We start from the raw sequence: 19882 nt of genomic DNA, 5'->3' as shown, positions 1-19882 counted from the left end.
TGTGGAATAATTCTAGTCGTTCTGTTTATTCCTATTGTGAAAAGTGGTGGAGATCATGAATAACTGCTGTTAGATATTATTAACATTTCAATTCTTTATTTTCATATATTAACCATTGTTATACATTATTAATATCTTAATTCTTTATATTAACCATGTTGAAAGGTTTTATAGACGTGTAAAGCAAGTAGTGTTGAACTCAGTATAATTTGACCTTAAGCTGGGACATATTATTTGGTCTAGAAGTTCCTTCTCTGTGGGAAAACACATTTGGTCCTTGAGAACAGAATCTGTTTCGAACACGCACCCCTGACTCTGTTTTCGCCATCGCTCACTGAAAAGTACCCAGAGAGTATGTTTTGTCCACAAATGAAAGAGAGGCGGTCGGTTTTAACTATAAGAAGCCATTTTACACGCGGAAGAGACACATTCGGCGCTCTGAAATTCCACCTGTTATGTGATGTTTGGAGCATGTCACGATGTCCAGAGATCTCTGTTAGATCAAAATCATTTTTGCAAAGGTGTTTTTTCTTACATTAAATCTGTCTTCAAGTTTTGGAACACGCAAAGAGGACAAATAATTTTATTCCTCTTTCGCTGCCAAGTAAGTCATTGTTTGAACAAGAAAAACTGTTTGCTGGCAAATGTCTTTGCAAACTTTTATAACTTTGAACTAATCGTGATACAAAAAAAAACATTCGCTACATGTGCACACACTTTAAACTTTCTCCTTCCAAAATAATTGTTCACTGCCACCATACACAAGTCTAAAAACATAAGAAAAAAACCACTGTATATTGTTCCCAACAACCATTACGCCATAAACATGTTATGAGACATACAAAGTTTTGGTGGATAAGTGAACTTTTGTGAAGTTTTAAAAATAACCTGAGCACATATGCCGTTAAGAAAAAAAAAAAAATCTTAACACAACATGACAGACTGCCTCTCTACCTCGTTAGCGGTGTAATTAACAGGACGGCTAAATTTAAAACTAGCGCTCCTCCGGCGTGTGATTAGCACTCGAGCGGAGAGCAAGGAGCCAGACTGGGAGACTCGAGGGCCACTTCATTAGGTACACAACATCACCACATCCAAATAGGAGCTCGATAAAACATTCCGGCGATTTTTAACTTCTGCATTTGTAATATTTTGGTTAATATATCTCATTGGGTAGTGTACCTAATATTTGACGCACAACAGATATCTGTACTCCATACACCTTACGTTGTCAAAATAGGTTACGTGAAACTAATCAATCTCATCCTTTTTTTCAGATGAGCGAATTTTATAAAAATCAATACAAAGAAAGCATTACACAGCATCTTGTGATGTGTTGCTCTACTTATAAATATTTCGCAACACAAGTCAACAGTTTCCAAACGTTTTCAGTCACAAACCATCACTAAACATATCGACGGCAGCCATTTTGTGTTGTAACTGCATGGATTGGGTGGTTTTGGTTCAGTAAACTCATTAGGCACTGTTGGAAAACGATCCTTATGTTTTCCGCGTGTTCGTAATGTTGATTTTCAGAATCAGACTTGAGATCGGTGAACAGTTCCTTCGAAGGATTTATTTTCAGAAATTTCTGAGACACACAAGATACTATTGAAGATTCTCTTCAGTATGCATGCATTTAGGGCATTGTATAGTGTATAGGGAGTGATTCCCAGCACAGCCCAACAGAAAAGGTTTTATTTTTTCTGTTGTTACCATTCAGTCAATTAGCATTTGTTGTTAGTCAGTTCACAATGTTAGCATAGCCATGGGAATATACTGTTTTGACAGACTGTCTAGCTATTTTATTTTATTTTTTACTTCTTAATGATTTCAGAATCTGTACTTTTTTCACTTGAATTAGAACTTCCACACTGACCAGAGTCTTATTTTAACACCGGTATCTATCCTACTTAAGCTAGCAAGTGTGAGAATGCCTGAGTCGCACTTACCAGGATCTTGGCGTCCCTGACCGTGTTCTCGGGCACGGTGACCCAGTACTCGGGCTGCTCCCAGTGCGGCGGCTGGTTGTGGACGTTGGTGATGATGACGGTGAGCTCCACCGAGCTGCTGCGGTTGCCGCCGTCTGACGCCACGATCTGCTGGTTGATCTTGGACGTCTGCCAGGAGGAATTTTGAGGGTATTATCGTTTTTTGTTGACTCATTGTAAAGTGTCAACTTTCTATTAGCATAAATGCTATGTGGCTACATTTGAAGAATTTACTAGCTATGCTAAAGACTCTAGTTACTTTCAGGCCTGTTACTCAAATGTGGAGTTTCAGTAAAATAGTGTGAGCGGCACAATTGGGGTACAAAGTTCTGCGTCCGTTCACCTGTGAAATGGGCTGATTGACGTAAATCCATCCCGTGCTGGGGTTGATGTGGAGGTACGCCGGCTTCTGCGGGGACAACGAGTACGCAATGGCTGCGTTGCTGCCCTGGTCGTCGTCGTGCGCCGCCGCCCGCAGGAAGCTCGTCCCCACGGCCGTGTCCTCTCGTAGGAAATCTGAGAGAGAGGCCAAGACACACGGGGTTGACTGACAACACCTCCAGCAAACATACCGCGGCCGCGTTGAATCGTTTGACGCGACCGACATGACAGCAGATGTGTAAAATAACGTGGAGCGCAGCATTGTGTCGCCTCCGTTTTTTCCCCGTGCTGCAAAGTCAACAGCTGACATTTGGACTTTTATGGAAATCCTGCAGACTTCCTGCTGACTGGACAACGAATGTCAACGCGTATCACGCAAAAGACAAAAACAAAAATGTTCGCATTGCTGATACCGTGTTTACAGCATCAGCGCCACATTTGAAACCATATCCATCTAACCTTAAACCTTCTTTAAAACTCTAATCCTGTCTTAAATCCTTAATTTGAAACCTTAAGCCCCATTTGAAACCCTGTCTCAAAACCTTACTTACCCCTTTGTTTTTTTTAATCTAAAGCCCAACTTGAAATCCAACTTTGGAACATTTACCTTTGTTTAATTTAAAACCTAATCATGGCTTGAAACTAGTTATGTTCGATACTCCTTTTCTTCAGACTGATACCAGAACGAGTATTCTTGAGTCTTCACCAATACTGATACAAAGTGCCGATACCACTAATACTATTTGATACCTAACCCCCCCCCTCACCCCCCCCCCAAAAAAACCCCAGTGACAGCTAAAAATAAAAATAAAGAAAGACCTATATATCCCAAATTCCAATATATATATATTTTTTCTTAAAATTGCATGAAATTAATGGCAAGTATTTTAACCTCTAACCAGGCTTTAAAAACCTAGACGCCCTAATTCTGGCATGAACGCCTACTTTAAAACCAAAATCCTTCACTCTGGGTTGGGTCAAAAAGAACCCAACTATGGCTCAAAAATGTACCGATCCTCTACTTGGGTTGATTTGACCCAACTTTGAGTCAAGAAATGGGTCTTTAAGCGTAAAACAACTCATAAATATTGGTCAGATCCTTTACTTTGGGCCATTTTGTATAAAACAACCCAAAAAGTTGGGTCAAATTAACCCAAAAAATTGGATTGGTCCATTTTTTATCCATAATTGGGTTACTTTTGACCCAACTGTTTTTAGAGTGTTTGTTTGAAATCCTGACCCCTACTTAAAACTCAAATTTGAAGAAGCCCTACTTTCAAACCCTAAACATGGCTTGTTTGAACCCTAATTTGAAATTCCAACACTGGTTTGAAACGCTACCTCGTTACCGTTACAAACCCTCACCTCATTTTAATAATCTGAAACCTTAAACCTGACTTGCAACCCTGACTTGAAGCTAATTTTGAAACCCTTGGGAATACCTAGAGATGGGAAAATGAAGCCTCATGAAGCCTCATGAAGCACTTTTACTATTTTTTTTACTCCTCTAGATGGTGCTCTTGGTTCAAATATAAAGGCTAGTGCATTGAAAATGTATTACATTTCCACTGCCTTTTTAAACCAATAGTGCCATCTAGAGGAGTCAAAACATATCACAAGTGCTTCATGAGGCTTCATTTTCCCATCACTAGGAATACCTATCTTAGAGTTGAGTTAAAACACTGCATTCTGTTCTCGTTAATTTTAATGAGCCAATCAAATATGGATTTTATTGTAAGAGGATGAATGCTAAAACACGCACGCACACACGCCGGAACCATTCGAACGTGTGCGCTAAATAGTTAATGAGTTCCTCTCGAGCTAATGTGACGAGGACGACTTGTGACGCAACGCTTATCAAAACACACTGCCAAACAACACACATCAGAAACAAACAAACACACCGAGGCCTGAAGAACTTCGTCATCTCTCCTTCATCCCTCCTTCATCCCCGCCCGCCTCCCGGCCTGACGCCGATGCGGACTGACGGCTAACAGCCGACTGACAAACTTCACCTGATCCCGACAGAAGGGCTCAGGCGAAACAAATCCAAGGGAGGATGTGCGAGCGCGAGCTAACTCTGAATATGAATGAGCTCGGCAACAGATGTGCGCTAAGAACACCCGAGTACGAGTGACAGCTGTTAGCCCAAATAAAGACCTCATCTCAAATATATACTGCACAATGCACATACCACCAACAATCTAAAACTTTCAAACCGTACATCAGCTCAATCTTTTAACGTTAGTTAGCTGGCTTAACAAGCTAGTAGTTGATGCTAATGCTAACGATTTGTAAACCAAACACTCACACTGGTAGCGGCTGTTCTCAAACTTGGGGTCGTTGTCGTTGCGGTCCGCGACGAGGACGGTGATCTGGCAGATCCCGATGAGCGGCTCCTCGGCCTGGTCGGTGGCCGTTACCGACAGCGTGAACTCGCGCTGACGCTCCCGGTCAAAACTCACCGCCGTCGTGATCACGCCTGACGAATAAAGGCACCCAGTGAGGTGGTTGCTTCACTTATGACTTAAATTTGTTACATGCTTGTAGCTCAATTGACTTGTATACCAACTCTCAATTTTCCCTGTTGAACGGGAATACTATTCGTAACTCTTGGGTTGGGCACGGTCAAGATTGCCATTTGGATGTGATTGATTGATTAATTGATACCAGTGAATACATAGCGGCGATACCTACCGGTGTCCGGATGGATGTCAAATCCAGACGACACCCCGTCCCTGTGCATGATCCCGTACTTGACTTCTCCGTTCACCCCCATGTCGGCGTCCTGGGCTTGGACCCTCAGCACAAAAGTCCCAGGTGGCTGGTTCTCCAGAACGGCAGCTTTCAGGCTGTAGTTCTGACACTACAAACATAACATAGCAACAATCAGATCACTTTGAATCTTGAGACTGTTGAGACTTTATATGGTCGCCACCTCCTGGAAGACGGGCTTGTTGTTGTTGATGTCGTTGATACCGACGATGACCTGAGCCGAGCTGCTGAGTGGGTACGGACCGCCGGATACGTTGTCGTCGGTGGCGGTGATGGTGAGGACGTACTGAGGACCTTTAAGTCTAGGCGAAGGGCTTCGCCGTAGCTTAATGATGCCTTGAAACAGGAAATACACACGGTATTGCAGTACAAAGCCATGTGATACTAAGACCTACACTAAACCCAAAACCTTAACCATATATCCTAGTTGAAAACCTAACCCCCACACCCTAGCGCAGGGTTCACCAATTAGGGTCCTCAAGGTCCGGAATCCTGCAGGTTTTAGATGTCTCCTCCCACTAGCACACCTGATTCAAATAATCAACTCATCAGCATGGCCTGATAACGATCCTGATCTTTAGTATCGGGTCTGTTGGTAGGCAGAAAAATCTAAAACCTCCAGGACTCCGGACCTCGCGGACCGGAATTGGTGAACCCTGTCCTAAACCAAAGACTCTACCCCAGATATTAACCCCCACCCTTACACTACCCACTAAACCTAGCCCAAACAGCTAACCCTAACCTTAACTCTTGTTTCCACCATATAGTACGGTTCAGTTCCATTCCATTTTTGGCATTTCCATTGTCCATTTATTGCTCAGAATTTATCCATCCAGACGACATCACGGAGTCCAAACCTTTTTTTTTCTTTTTTTTCAGGAGAGCTCAGTATTGTTCATTCAATTTGACATCATCATTGCTCTCCTTTTTTAAAAAAATAAATAAATTAAAAAAAAAAAGGTTTTTTTTCTTTCTCTCTCTTTTTTTTTTTTTTAAATATATATACATATACACACATATATATATTTTTTTTTTTTTTGTATGTGGGTGAGCATGTGCATGTGCGTGCGTGCTTGTGCGTGTGTGTATTCATCAGTTCACCTAAAGCCCATTAAAAAAAAAATCCCATACTAATAATATAATATAATAATAAATCGCCAAATGCAGAAACATCAATGTAAGTTATCACGATGTAGTGGCTCTCGCTAACAGACAGAATTAAGTAACCAGAATTAGGTTAAAAAATTCTATATACGTAGACCATGTTTCTATAAATTTCAGAAAAATCTAAAACCTCCAGGACTCCGGACCTCGCGGACCGGAATTGGTGAACCCTGTCCTAAACCAAAGACTCTACCCCAGATATTAACCCCCACCCTTACACTACCCACTAAACCTAGCGCCAAACAGCTAACCCTAACCTTAACTCTTGTTTCCACCATATAGCACGGTTCAGTTCCATTCCATTTTTGGCATTTCCATTGTCCATTTATTGCTCAGAATTTATCCATCCAGACGACATCACGGAGTCCAAACCTAACAGGACCACTGAGCGAAAACGGCTACGTGCTAACTTCGCTGCTATGCTCAATTTATATTCCTTCTTTCTCTTTTAAGACTTAACATAACTTGACCCCAGAAGTTGTATTTCACACCAAATTGGGAAGAGAACCTGAAAGAAAGTCAGTTAGCGTCAAATTTCAGCATGGGTGGTGAAAATCCCATATTAGTCCACCTTGTTGAAAAACCAATGTTGTATTTTCATGTGCGCACAATCAGGCGGGCATTAGCATAAGACAGCAAACAAACTAACACATAAGCAGCTTTGCCAGGGAGGCATCGACATGAAAATACTTACTACACACTTTGAAGTGACAGAGCCCAACATCCCGGCAAGCCAAAGGCTATCTGCCGTGCGTGGGTAACAATAAAACACTGTTATAGCCATTTATGTGTTTAGCGCTTTGCTGTGTGTACTGTATGTGTGTGTATGTGTGCTCGTGCGTGTGTGCAGCAGAGGAGTGCATGCTGGGCGATAAGGTGCAAAACACACAAAAAGATAAACATGAGCAACACAGCTGAATATCAATAAATAATTATGTGTGTATTCGTGTTTTATATTCACGCCTGTTTAGGGGCTCACTAGCTTTGTCCCCAATATACCGGTTACCACGGCAACAACCGCTGCACTTGTGCGCGTGCGTGTGCGTGCGCGTTGATGTTTCTGTCACTGTTGCATGTTGTTATGCTAATGCATGCTAACAAACAACATACCGACTATCCAGGGAGAACCGGCGTCAACACGGTTTTGTGTTTCCCATAAAAATGAATGCATGTTTATTATGTACATAAACCAGTGACAAATAATTTGAATTAATTATAAGTAGATTTACATTTTGCGATTTTGTAGTTTCTTTTTTCGATTAGAAAATGTATATGCTGTCAAACTACCTGTTTATCTATAAACACATGGGGACAGCCAACCACAACTTATCATGTGGGTACATCGTTTAACAGTTTATGACCAGGTTTGAATAGTAAGCTTAATACATCCCAGAGTGTGCATTTTTAGGTGTGTGGAGGACCCCAAAAACGGGCAAATAACAAAAAAACAGCCATTCCCAGAGCTGTTACCCAAGCTCAAAAGAGTGTGTCTTTCTCACCTTTCTGGTTGTCCAACAGGAAGTTGCTGTCCTCATTGCCACCGGTGATAGCATACGAGACTCCGTCGCCATCAGGGTCATGGGCGTGGACGATGGCGACCAGGGTGTCGGGCCCCGCGTCCTCACTCAAGAACGTCTTGTAGCTGAAAACAAATTCAGATGAGTGAAAGTGTTGGCTGACATAGCCTTACTTCTTCTTTGATGTCAGATACGTTGATAACAGACTACTTCCTATCTGCTGACAGCTAGCCTAGCATTCTTCTAGATTCTTCCACTACTGTAAATCTGGTAAGAGGCAGAGAAGCCTATCTTATTTTTCTACTTAAGCTTCTTCTACTACTATAACTGATAGTATATTTGCTTTTTGTCTTTTAATATGGTAAGAGCTAGCCTAGCTTCTTTTTCTACTTGTTGACTACGGTAGCTTCTTCTACTACTATGGTAACAGATAGTCTAGCTGTTTTCGTCTACTATTATGGTAAGAGCTAGCCTAGCTTCATCTTCTATTTGTTGACTAGCTTCTACTACGATGGTAACTGGTAGTCCAGCTACTTTTCATCTACTAATATGGCAACAGCTAGCCTAGCTTCTTCTTCTACTTGTTGACTAGCTCCTTCTACTACTATGGTAACAGATAGTCTTGCCGCATGCTTTTCTTCTACTAATCTGGTAATAGCTAGCCTAACTTCTTCTTCTACTACTTGTTGACTAACTTCTTCTACTAATATGGTAACAGAAAGCCTAGTTTCATCTTCTATTTGTGGACTAGATTCTACTACGATGGTAACTGGTAGTCCAGCTGCTTTTCATCTACTAATATGGCAACAGCTAGCCTAGCTTCTTCTTCTACTTGTTGACTAGCTTCTTCTACTACTATGGCAACAAATAAATCTTGCTTCATGCTTTTCTTCTACTAATACGGTAATAGCTAGGCTAACTTCTTCTTTTACTACTTGTTGACTAATTTATTCTACTAATATGGTAACAGACAGCCTATGTTCTTTCTTTTTTTAATTTGTATTCATCTGTAAATAGCTATCCAAATTTCTTCTTCTACTAATCCTCCAAGAACTAATCTGTGTTCTTCTTCTTCTACTACTACTAACTAATCTGCTACTAGCCATTTTAACGTTAACGTTTGATAATCTCGTAATCCTATCTTCTTTTACTGCTGATTTTATAACAACTAGCCTAGCTTCTTCCTTTACTAATCTGGCAAGCGGTACATATTGTCTTCTTCTACTAATCTTGGAATAGATCTTCTATTAATCTGGTAATAGATAGCCTACCTCCTTCTAATCTGGCAACATCTGGTTTCTTCTAATCTGGAAAATCATACACCTTCTTCTGATAATCTACAGTAGTAACAAATTGTTTGGATTCTTCTTCTACTAATCCGATGACAGATAACCAAATTTTCTTTAGAACTAATCTAGTAACGGACACGTTTCTTCTTCTACAAATCTGATAACAATTAGCCTAGCTTTTCCTGTTTTTACAAGAGAGAGAGAGTTTATCATACACGGCCTGCGAGAAGACGGGCATCTCGTCGTTAGTGTTAGCCACCCGGATGCGTACGGAGGCGGTGCCCGTGCGCGGCGGCGTCCCCGCGTCCACGGCGACTACCAGGAACTCATAGACGTGATTGGGCCGCTCGTAGTCCAGCCGGCGGGCGGCGCTGACTACGCCCGCGGACGTGATGTCAAAGTCCCCTCCGTGGACGGAGTAGGAGAGCTCCGAGTTGACTCCCGAGTCGCAGTCCCGGGCCAGAACTGAGGAGAATGTAAGACTTTTATACTCTCACAATGAGAAAGCGAGATGGAATGTTTTGGTGCAATCTAACCTTGCAGCAATGACGTTCCGGGTGCGACATTCTCAGGAACGTTATCTCGGGTGTAGATGGAGTGCAGGAACTCCGGGGTGCAGTCGTTCTCATCCGTTATGTAGACAACAACCTGTAGGCGGCATCTCGGTGTTATTAAGTATATAGCTCTATTTATAAACTTCCTGTTTTATTTGGAAACAAAATAGAGACAAATGTGAGAGAAAAGTCCTTCTCTCACTCTCAATCCTGAATCTCTGTCGCAAACGTTCCGACCCATTGGAGCTCAAGCCAATACGCAGTTTTCCATCCCCCGTAATTTAATGGGAGAGGCGGCTCATTTTCCAGTCTCGAGCTTTTTGGACATGCCAAATGTTTCGGTAACGGCGGCGAGCCAGTGGAGGATGAACGTCTGGAGGTGTGCATGCGTCAGCAAACTGCTCCGGCAATTTCAGCCGGAAGCTGCAGAAAATTTGATCAGTGCATTTTCTGAAATATAGACGCCGTGCCCCAATTAATGGCCAAGCTCAAAACAAGCAGCACCGATGGAGGCAGGTAAACCGTCTCCCGGAGGAATTTAAGCGTGGAGTCTTTAACATGTTGAAAACAAGTAAACACGCTTTTGTGTCTTTTTCGCAAACTCAGTGCTGCCCATCAATTTGTGCTAATACACTTTAAATGCTCAACTGACTTATCTGCAGTTGCTAACCAAAACAGCAGCACATTTAAACAATCCCTCATTTGAATTGAATTCTTACCAATTATTGTGAACGGTTTCAATGAGGATCTTGCGTTATGTACACAAGTTTTTTTTTTTATTACCATTCCAGTAGATTCCGACTTGTGGTCTCTCCACAATGTTGTGTGCCGGGTGACATTTCTTCTAAAATGTCCTTTGGGGCTGAAGGCAACACAACCTATAGATGCTACCGTGAGGTGCACTATAAATAGTGTTACTGAGAAGGAGGCAGTGCGCACGTATGACACACACACGTACACACACATGCACACACACTCACACACACACTTGGAGTGGATTAGCCAGCCGAGCTAATAGAGTAGCCAAAGCCTTTAGGGGGTCACTGGTAGCCATTTTAAAGCACTTACCAACATTTGGACTGCAGGGGAGGTGATAATGGACTCCTCCAGGTGTGTGTGTGTGTGTGTGCACGTGTGTGTGTGTATGTTTGTGTATTAATGTGAACAGCTATGACATCTTCAGAGCTTCCCAGGAGGAGTCAGCTAAGTTTCTCCACATTTGCACAAGTGTGCGCATCTTTGATTCTGTGTGTATAATCAGTGTGCGTGCGTGCGTGCGTGTGTGCATAAGCGCTGATGCGACGACGATGGCGTCTGATCACTGAGCTTGTGAACGCAGCTTTGATGTGCTGACTTTTCATCAAGCGCCACGACGAAAATGAGGGCAATGGCGGCGTGCGCGAGACGTGCGCGTGTGCGTGATGAGCGGCGCAAGCAGCAAATTGAAGAGTTGCATCACAAAGTCTGATTCAGCAGCTGCGCTTGGAAGCTAAACAGTCATCACTCCAGGCGAAAATAAAAACACTTAAGTGTTGCAATTTCAACTAAAATAAACTAATAACTACAATTACTATACACCTCGACCTTTGACCTCCCAGTTTACATATTCGCCCGGTTCTGTAATTTGATTCTATCCCTCGACCATAATCGGCTCTCATTGGATTCAGTATGTGTTCCTAATGAAGTGTCCTGTCACGTCTGTCGGTTGTGGCGTTATTTCCCGTACCTCGCTCACGCCGCTGAGGCCAGTGTCGGGCTCAGAGGCTCGGACTTGCAGCGTGTGCACGTTGTGTCCGCTCTCGTAGTCCACGGTGCGGGTGAGGCTGAGGGCGCCGCTCTCCTGGTTGATGCTGAACAGGTTGCCGGGATTCGACTGCAGCACGTAGGCCAGCGTCTTCTTCTGGAAGGACACGGCCTGGACCGCACCCGCACTGCACGTACAAAAACAGTTGGGAGTAATTAATAGTCGTCGTTCTCAGACGGTAGACACAATCGGAAAAAAAAAAATCTGTACTGTTGATTTTCATGATTTTTTATGGCAGTATCTTACAACGCTCTGCAACAAATAAGACAATTCACTTTGTTCATCTTTTAAAAAGTTAGTGAGAGATACTGTGCATGATTTTACTCACCATATCCTATTGATGTAATTTATTAGGTACCAGTAAATATGTAACTATATTACATCATACCATTTATTGTGTATGGATTTGCTTTTTTTTTGGCCTTTGTTTTACCAGGTTGACATTGCATAAACAATCTGTTCTCTATTGCCTGACCGAAATAAATAAATAAATAAAGTTGTGTAGTCAATTCAAAAATGATAATGGGGTTTAATTTTTTCAACGTATATTGTAGGACAATGTAACATTATGCAAGATATCGGAAAATTTTAAAACAATCGATATTGTTTTTTTCTCACATTAAAATGCATTGCATATAATGTTAGATAAAACTAAAAAAATATATATTTTACAAAGCTTCCATGCTAATTAAAAGTAAAATACAACTGAACTGTACTTCCGCATTGGTTCTTCCGTGCACCACTAGAGGGCGCTCACGAACCACTAATGGCACTCGGACTGCACTTTGAGAATCACTGTTAGAAAAAAAGTGTTTTTTAAAATTACAGGTTGCGCTGAGCAGTACGATAAACATTTCTTTGTTTGCAAGGCACTGTGGGAAATGTAGTTCCCCTGCAATTAAAGAATGAGCAAGGTTCAAAATGTGTTTTTTTTTTTTAAGAAAAGAAAGCTGAACGCGACAGATCAAATGGACCCAAATGGATGCACACACACACACACACACACACACACACACACACACGCACACACACACACACACACACACACACACGGATGCACGCAGCCACACACACAGAGACACATGCCCCCCAAACACACGACTCACAGGGTGGCATGGACACTCGGATATTATTAACACAATGTGCTTTGCGCCAGAAGCCCAAAGGGACACACACACACACATTTGCATGCACACACACACACACACACACATGCACACACATATCCCTTCATGTTTATCCAGACCTCGCTTTTAATAAATATTTGAATTTGCCACACTTTCAAACTCTCAGCCTCAGGCCACACACACTCTTGCATCTGGGTCCTCTTCATCAGTCATCCTCCTCCCATCCATCCATCCATCCATCCATCACGCTTGCTCCTCCACAACACATGTAATGCATGTAGTTAATATAAGTCCCACAATGTATTGCTCATTGACTGACGGTTTTATATTCATATTTTGTGTAGTCATACTACTTTAGCCCCAAATGTTTCATCATTAAGTAGATATCGTACTTTGTAGTCGGGCAGACAAAAAAGTAAGGATTGTCACTCACGGCTGTCCGACGCCGATGTTCTCCGCCACGTTGAGCTGGTAGGTGGCGTTGGTGAACTGCGGCGGTCGGTAGCCGGCGAGGATCGACACGGTGGCCGGCGGACCTTTGGGGCCGTCGGCGTCCACGGCTTGAACCCGCAGATGGTACTCATGGCTGGGGGCCAGGGGGCGCCCCGTGGTTCTGATTTGGCCCGAGCGCCGGTCCACCTCGAAGCAGTCCATGCCGCCTGACAAATAAAAAAATATAATCCGTATTATTTCAAATTTCTTATCTACTATTTTCTGTGAATTACCCTTCGTACAAAAGCATACTTTCTTACTTTCTTTAAAAAAAAAAACACACAACAACATTCAAATAAAATTATAAAAAGCATAACTGAAATGAAAATAATCTGAATTAAAATCAAATGAATAAGAAAAACATTTATACAATAATACTAAAATATGTATGTTCTGTAATATTATTATTATGAATAAATTACTGAATAATTTATATATATTTTTTTAAATATACGTAATAATTATGAAAATATAATAATAATAATAATAATAATACAATTCTAAACATGGATTATTAATAATAATTTCTAGGTAAATAATAAGTTGAATTATATATATATATATATATATATATATATATATATATATATATATATATATATATGTGACTAAAATAAATTAGAAATTTTAAGAAAATCCAATTTAAATGTGGTATATTACATTATTAATTACCATGTATTGTATTTAATGTTACAGCGTCTTTAAGAAAATATGAATGTTGTCTTCTACTAATTATAGTGCATTGATTTTTCTGTAAAAACTTTTTTTTTTTTTTAAAGCAGCCTGGATCATAAAACATAAAAGTTTTGGAATGAGCCCAAGGTAAAAGAGGACGGATGAAGATGATGATGATGATGAAGAGGAGGAAGAAGAGGAAGTGGGATCCTCAGCTGTTGACCAGAGGGCCTTCACTGGTCGCAGCTGCATCCCACCTGTCAATCATTTCGTCCTCCCGCTTCAATGATTCTGCTCATCATCGCTGTGGTGGAGGAACACTGTTTTCTATTAACAAGACATCAGTGCTGACCCAAGTTTTTTGAAGCGTGTGCATCCTGGTGGACACGCACAGCACACCCTGCTGGGGTCCCCCAACAAGACTCACTCAGAACTAAATTCGAAAAACTGACACCAGTTTCCTCGATCAACATGGTGGACATATTGTTAAAAAAACAAGATGCATAAAAACGTCTCATAGGATATTTTGGTCAAAATTGAACAGGAAGCTGGTTATTTTGGTTTAAAGCAGCCAGTCTAACGAGATCAAATACAAAATGGCTGAACAAAGATAAGCTAATTTTGGAGAGGCATTCAAATTACTTTTTACATCTATACTGTCATACTGAGTTGTTTCTAAAATGTTGGCAACTATGTTGAGTACTTGAGCTGAAAAGTGAGCCTTATTATTTTTGTAGTGGATAATTCTTGTACTGCCTCTTTGAAATGGTGTAACGTAACAAGTGGTGAGTGCATAAATAGAATTGTGTGAAGTGGGACTAAATCGCACTTAAATCCACGTTGGGAAGAAATGAGAATAAGTCAAATTTGCGGTTTATTTGCAAGGACACGTGTTGTCACATTATGCCAAAGGGATGCAGTTAAAAATATATATATATATCTTAAAATATCTTCTTCTATTGCTCTTAAAAAAATATATAAAAATACAAAAAATCCACAGCCACCGGCGCCCATCCGCCCACCTCGCCGCCTCTCCGGAGACGCTCTTATTATTCCCCAACGTGGGAGCTCTCTTGGCCCCCCAGGGGAGCGTTTAGCATGGGGGGGGGGGGGTGCCGTTTAACAGCGTTTTTTTCCCCCCTTCTATTTCTCTCCTCTTTTTTTGACGCTAATTGAAATTCAACAAGTCACTTTTTATTTAGATAAATCTACGGCGCTCCGAGCTAAAGCAGGTTTGTCACATGCAAATTCCCATGACAGGTAATACATATACATTCATATTTGCATGTACGCATGTCATGTATGTATAAGGATAAATATAAACAACCAAATTTACATATACATCAAGACTTAATGTCCCGCTAACGCTAAGGCTGTGTTTTTTATACGGCTCATATATGTTTAATTTATTATTTATTAATATTTACATTTTAAAAGGCCTTGCCTTGTTTGCTTAGCTGCCTTTTATGTCTTTAAGGCTAATGTACTTCTGCATTAAGACCCCCAGGGGCTGAATTAATGCAAAAACAAACATCTGTAGTGTTAGCGCTAGTATGTTATTAGCATAACAGTTGGTTCAAGAGTTTGACTTTTATGCCTTCTGTGCCTTAAATGCCACCATAATTCCTGGACTTCAGGGGCTAAAATAAAACAAAACAACAAAAACATCTTTACCAATTACCACTATTGCTAATGTGCTAGTAGCATAAAAAAAGCTAACAAGAGCATACATACCATTATTTCGTTTAGTTTTGGAATAAAATAAAATCATTTCTTTTCAATCACTCTTGGTACTTTAGTAGTAATAATCGCCTCAACAAACCAAAAATACATCAAAAACATGGTGTGCTGTGATTGGCCAGTTTGTGTCAAGGGGCGTGGCTTAGCAAAAACTCAATAATGTTAACGACAAAACTAACAGGTCATAAACATTAGATTTCGATTCAAAATATATATGCTCACCGTCTAATAGGAGGAACTGAGGCTGTCCGAGGGTGCCGTCACGTTGCTGTGACGACAGGCGGTAGACCACCGACCCGGGGGCGGCGTCAGGACCCACAGCTGCCAGATAGGGTGCCGGGAACATGGTCCATTGCAGATGGGCCTGACTGAGCAGGCTCAGGGTCAACCGGCACAGGTACCACTCGTCACCTACAGGAGAGGGACAGAGACGAGTCAGTCGCATGCCAAACAACAGGTGGCGCTGTGACGACAAAACCATGAGGTCATTGGGGCCGACGGAAGACATTAGTGGAAAAGGGAAAATATAGTGCTACTGACAGTGATGTTGACTTATTCCAGAATTATAGAAAATCGTCCGGAATCATAACTTTGGAGCAGATCTGGATAAAGACGCAGAATTTTTCACTTTTGGTTGTTATGGCCGGTCATGTTAGCTCTTCGCTAAGCACAGCATGCTACGCTCTTGTCATGGTTTTGACTACTTTTATGTGAACAATAGCGTTTGTTAGCTTTTACCCAACTGTACAATCATACAATTTTGCCATTTTTACCTTCCCCACATTGCTTTGTTTTTTTTTTTATATGGAATGTAGCATCATGTCGTGGCTTTGGATGCATTTGTTTAAATTGTGTCATGTTAGCTTTTTGCTAACAATTCAATGCTAGTCTTTTGTCATCAACTTGACAAACTCAAATGTTGTTTTGTGTGTTCTAGCCGTTGTTTTCCCTTTGCCACCTTCGTTAGCTGTTGTTACGGCGCCCCGCTTTGTAGCTAAGCTAGCAAGCGCTGCGCACTGTTCAGGTGGTGTCATGAAAGTCGGCGTCTCTGCAAGCCCCGAGGGGACTCGCTGACATTAGTCAACCAGCTCATATCGCGCCTTTTATCTGCTTCCTGTTCCCCGGGAAGACAACAGCTACGTTTTTTTCCCCCCTTTTTATGACGTTGCCGACAAAAAAAAAGATGCAGGTTTTGTTTTGAAACTCTGGGTCGTGTGCTTTTTTTTTTTTCTTTACCCCGTGGAGGGTTTTGTGAAGAAGGCTGGAAAACAACAACTACGTGTCAACTTCTGCCAACAAATTGTGTCAGAGGAACGATGAAAAAGAAAATACTTTGGACCAACTTGAATGACTAATTTGCTATTGCTAAATTTACTAATTAATTAATTTTGATTCCACTCAAAGGTTTTACTTTTACCTTAGTCACATAATTACATTAACAAGACCAAAGACTGTTTGTGCGCAGCTGTAAAAACTTCAGATGGATGACTTCTGAAGTCTTTTCACGTAAAGTGGAGGAAAAGGTGAAGACGAAGTCTTCCTCACGTCCTCCTCTGCCTGGATGCTCGTCACTCCTGGCTGGTTAAATGCAGAATAATGGCGTCTATTTAAAGTGCCTTGTTTTACATTCGCTGAACCCCTCCGGCGGCGTAATGGAACGCGGCCCATTAGCACAATCAACATCAACGCGACATGACGACTCAGAACTGAGGAAGACCGAGTAGGAGGTGGGAAAGGGAGCAGGTAGAAGGAGGTTTTGAGTTGGGATAGAAGAAGAAGAGGAGTAAGAGGAGACGATATGGAGAAGGTGGGAGACAGAACAAGGACTGGAAAGGAGGACACGGGAGGAGTTGAGGAGGTGTCGCTTGAACAAAATGTCTGCCGTCCTTAAACTTCAACAGCAACTTGACTTGAACATGATTCAGATGAGTTCAAGAGGGGTCTGCGTTGTTCCTCGTCATGTTTTCGTTTAAAAACATTATCAACGCTTTTAATTATTCAAACATTCACTACTTCCTGTCTGCTCAGACCAACAACGCAATGGAGGTATAATTTTATGCTCTGCATACACTATAAAGACACTATTATTTATGGAGGACCAAAACTTCCAAAATTCAAAATAAATAAATGACTAAAATTGAAGATAAAAACGGATATAAAAAAATATAATTCGAAAATGAAATCCCAAAAAATAAATATAAATGAAAACAAAAAAATATATATATATATGTATATATATATATTAATTTTCAGTTTTCCTTTTCACTTTTAGTCACCACAACTTCCAATGCAAGCCGGAGAGACTTCCCTGTTCGCTGAGCCGCTTACTCGACCAATGAAAAGTAGTTTGCAACGGCGTAGTCCAACCCAAGACACGCTTAGGACCGCCCCCTCATTTGAATAAAACATTTCGACCTGGCAGTCATGGACCAAAACTGCCATACTTAAAAATAAATAAATTACAAAATAAATACATGATTAAATAAATATGAATATAAAAAATATTATATAATTATGTTTATATATATATATATATATATATTTTTTTTTATTATTAATTTTATTTCCATTTATATTTATTTTTTAAGTTTAATTTTCAAATTATATATTTTTTTATATCTCATTTTATTTTCACTTTTAGTCATTTATTTATTTATTTAGTCATTTATTTATTTTTAATTTTGGCAGTTTTGGTCCTCCATAATAATGATCATTCGCTCATCAACAAAAACAAAGCAATTGACTGTAAATCTATTTAGCTTGCGCCTCAGTAAAAAACAAGGTACCGCGACCCCTCCCTCACACTTGCCAAGCTCCACTCATCCTAGTCGCCTCAACAAAGTCAAACCAACGCAGCTTGCCGGAGCGTACCAGGATGTTGAAAAGGCGAGCGCTGACCGCAGGGACGCACATGTTTTCACGCGTGTTAACGTTGACGCTTGTCTGACACGAAAGGAGCAGCCGTCGTAAGGATTGTTAGGATGCGGGCCGCCTTCCGTCGCTCTTTTGTCACTTGGTGTCCCGCTGCATTTTTCATGCGGCGAGGTGACGGCGCAAAGCGGAAAGCAGAAAGCGAAACCCTCAGGCCCCGCCTCCGCACACCAAGCGGCTCATGAATACGAGTTTGGCGAGAGTCAAGATGCCCGCGGGGTCACTTCTTGTGGCCCATTGAGTTTGAGGCTCAATGAACTTCAGCGCAGATGAGGAGTCCCGGGGTCAGATTTGACTGCGAGTCCACTTCCCATAATGCACTCCTCATTAGCCACGCCTTAAGCATGACATGAACTCACTGTGGTTAGATTAGCTTTCTTATCTATGGCACTAATTGAAGACTATCCAATCACACATGGTCTGTCACATGGGCTAGGCAGGGCCGCCATCTTGTGTGAGGTAGGAACCATTTTGGACATGTTGGACCTTCTTCCGCATCTGGCAGAAAGTGGCACCACGGTCATGTTTGATCTTTCTGGCATCCATTAAATAGTTCAAGTGAGAATATAAAGTTTTCTTGTAAGTTACTGTTAGGATCAGTAGAAGGTTACCATGTAGATTCTGTGATGTTCTATTTTGGTTCTGTGATAGTTATATGTTGGTCTATGTACCAATTCTTTAATGGTCCTATGCTGGTTCTGTGATGTGTTTTTAAAAATTTTTTTTTTATTATTATTCGTTTGAATTTTAAACTGTTCAGCTCATTTACATTTTTTTAAATACATTTTCAAAAAAAACACATTATTATTATTTTTTATTTTTATTTTTTTCATCAAATGGAATGGACTGCTATTTAAATACTGCTTTTTGTGCTACTACTAAAAGTCCTACTACTACTACTATTGCTAAAAGTACTACATACATGCGTCTTTCCACCATGCAAGAGTCAGCAGTCCAATTCAAAATTTCCGCGTGAATTTTTCTTGTTATTATTATTATCCTTTACTGGTCCGTTGATCCTGTTTTGGTTCTGTGATGTAAGTTTGTTCTAAATTGTTTTTGTTTGGTTTTATGTTGAATCTCTGTTCTGTGATGTTCTAGGTTGCTACTGTGCGGTTCTTCTGTGATTTCCTGTTTTGGTCCTGTGATGGTTCTACTGTGTTTTGGGTCTGTAGTTGTCATAGCTTGGTTCCCTAATGGTACTATGTAGGATTTATGTCACTTTTATGTTGGTTCTGTCCTGCTACTACGTCAGTCTGTGATGGTCCTAGACTAATACTGTGTTGGTCCTAATGGTTTATTTTGGTTCTGTAATTGCTATATAGTTGGTTCTGTGATGATGTTGCATCTTTTTGTCTCGGTCCTGTATTATTCATCCGGGTCTGTTTTGAATCTATGTTGGTCTGTATTGGTTGTGTGTTGATTTTATTTATTTATTTATT

The 19882-nt window shown here is 41.0% G+C and overlaps 1 protein-coding gene across 1 annotated transcript in view; it reads right to left on the bottom strand.

The window, feature by feature from the left end:
- LOC144057464 (neural-cadherin) overlaps positions 1–19882 on the bottom strand; it is an 86690-nt gene that overhangs the window by 31972 nt on the left and 34836 nt on the right. The window contains exons 2-12 of the mRNA XM_077575039.1: positions 15732–15920; positions 13036–13261; positions 11398–11602; positions 9654–9765; positions 9333–9582; positions 7811–7953; positions 5311–5483; positions 5070–5238; positions 4684–4854; positions 2335–2507; positions 1953–2120 (exon numbers count right to left, since the gene is read on the bottom strand). Coding sequence (XP_077431165.1) covers positions 1953–2120; positions 2335–2507; positions 4684–4854; positions 5070–5238; positions 5311–5483; positions 7811–7953; positions 9333–9582; positions 9654–9765; positions 11398–11602; positions 13036–13261; positions 15732–15920 — 1979 coding nt within the window. The remainder of the gene's footprint in view (positions 1–1952; positions 2121–2334; positions 2508–4683; positions 4855–5069; positions 5239–5310; positions 5484–7810; positions 7954–9332; positions 9583–9653; positions 9766–11397; positions 11603–13035; positions 13262–15731; positions 15921–19882) is intronic.

Source organism: Vanacampus margaritifer, chromosome 9, assembly GCF_051991255.1.
Source record: "Vanacampus margaritifer isolate UIUO_Vmar chromosome 9, RoL_Vmar_1.0, whole genome shotgun sequence".
Lineage (NCBI taxonomy): Eukaryota > Metazoa > Chordata > Actinopteri > Syngnathiformes > Syngnathidae > Vanacampus > Vanacampus margaritifer.
The sequence above is the reverse complement of the archived record's forward strand: the minus strand, read 5'-3'. Positions and strand labels throughout refer to the sequence as shown.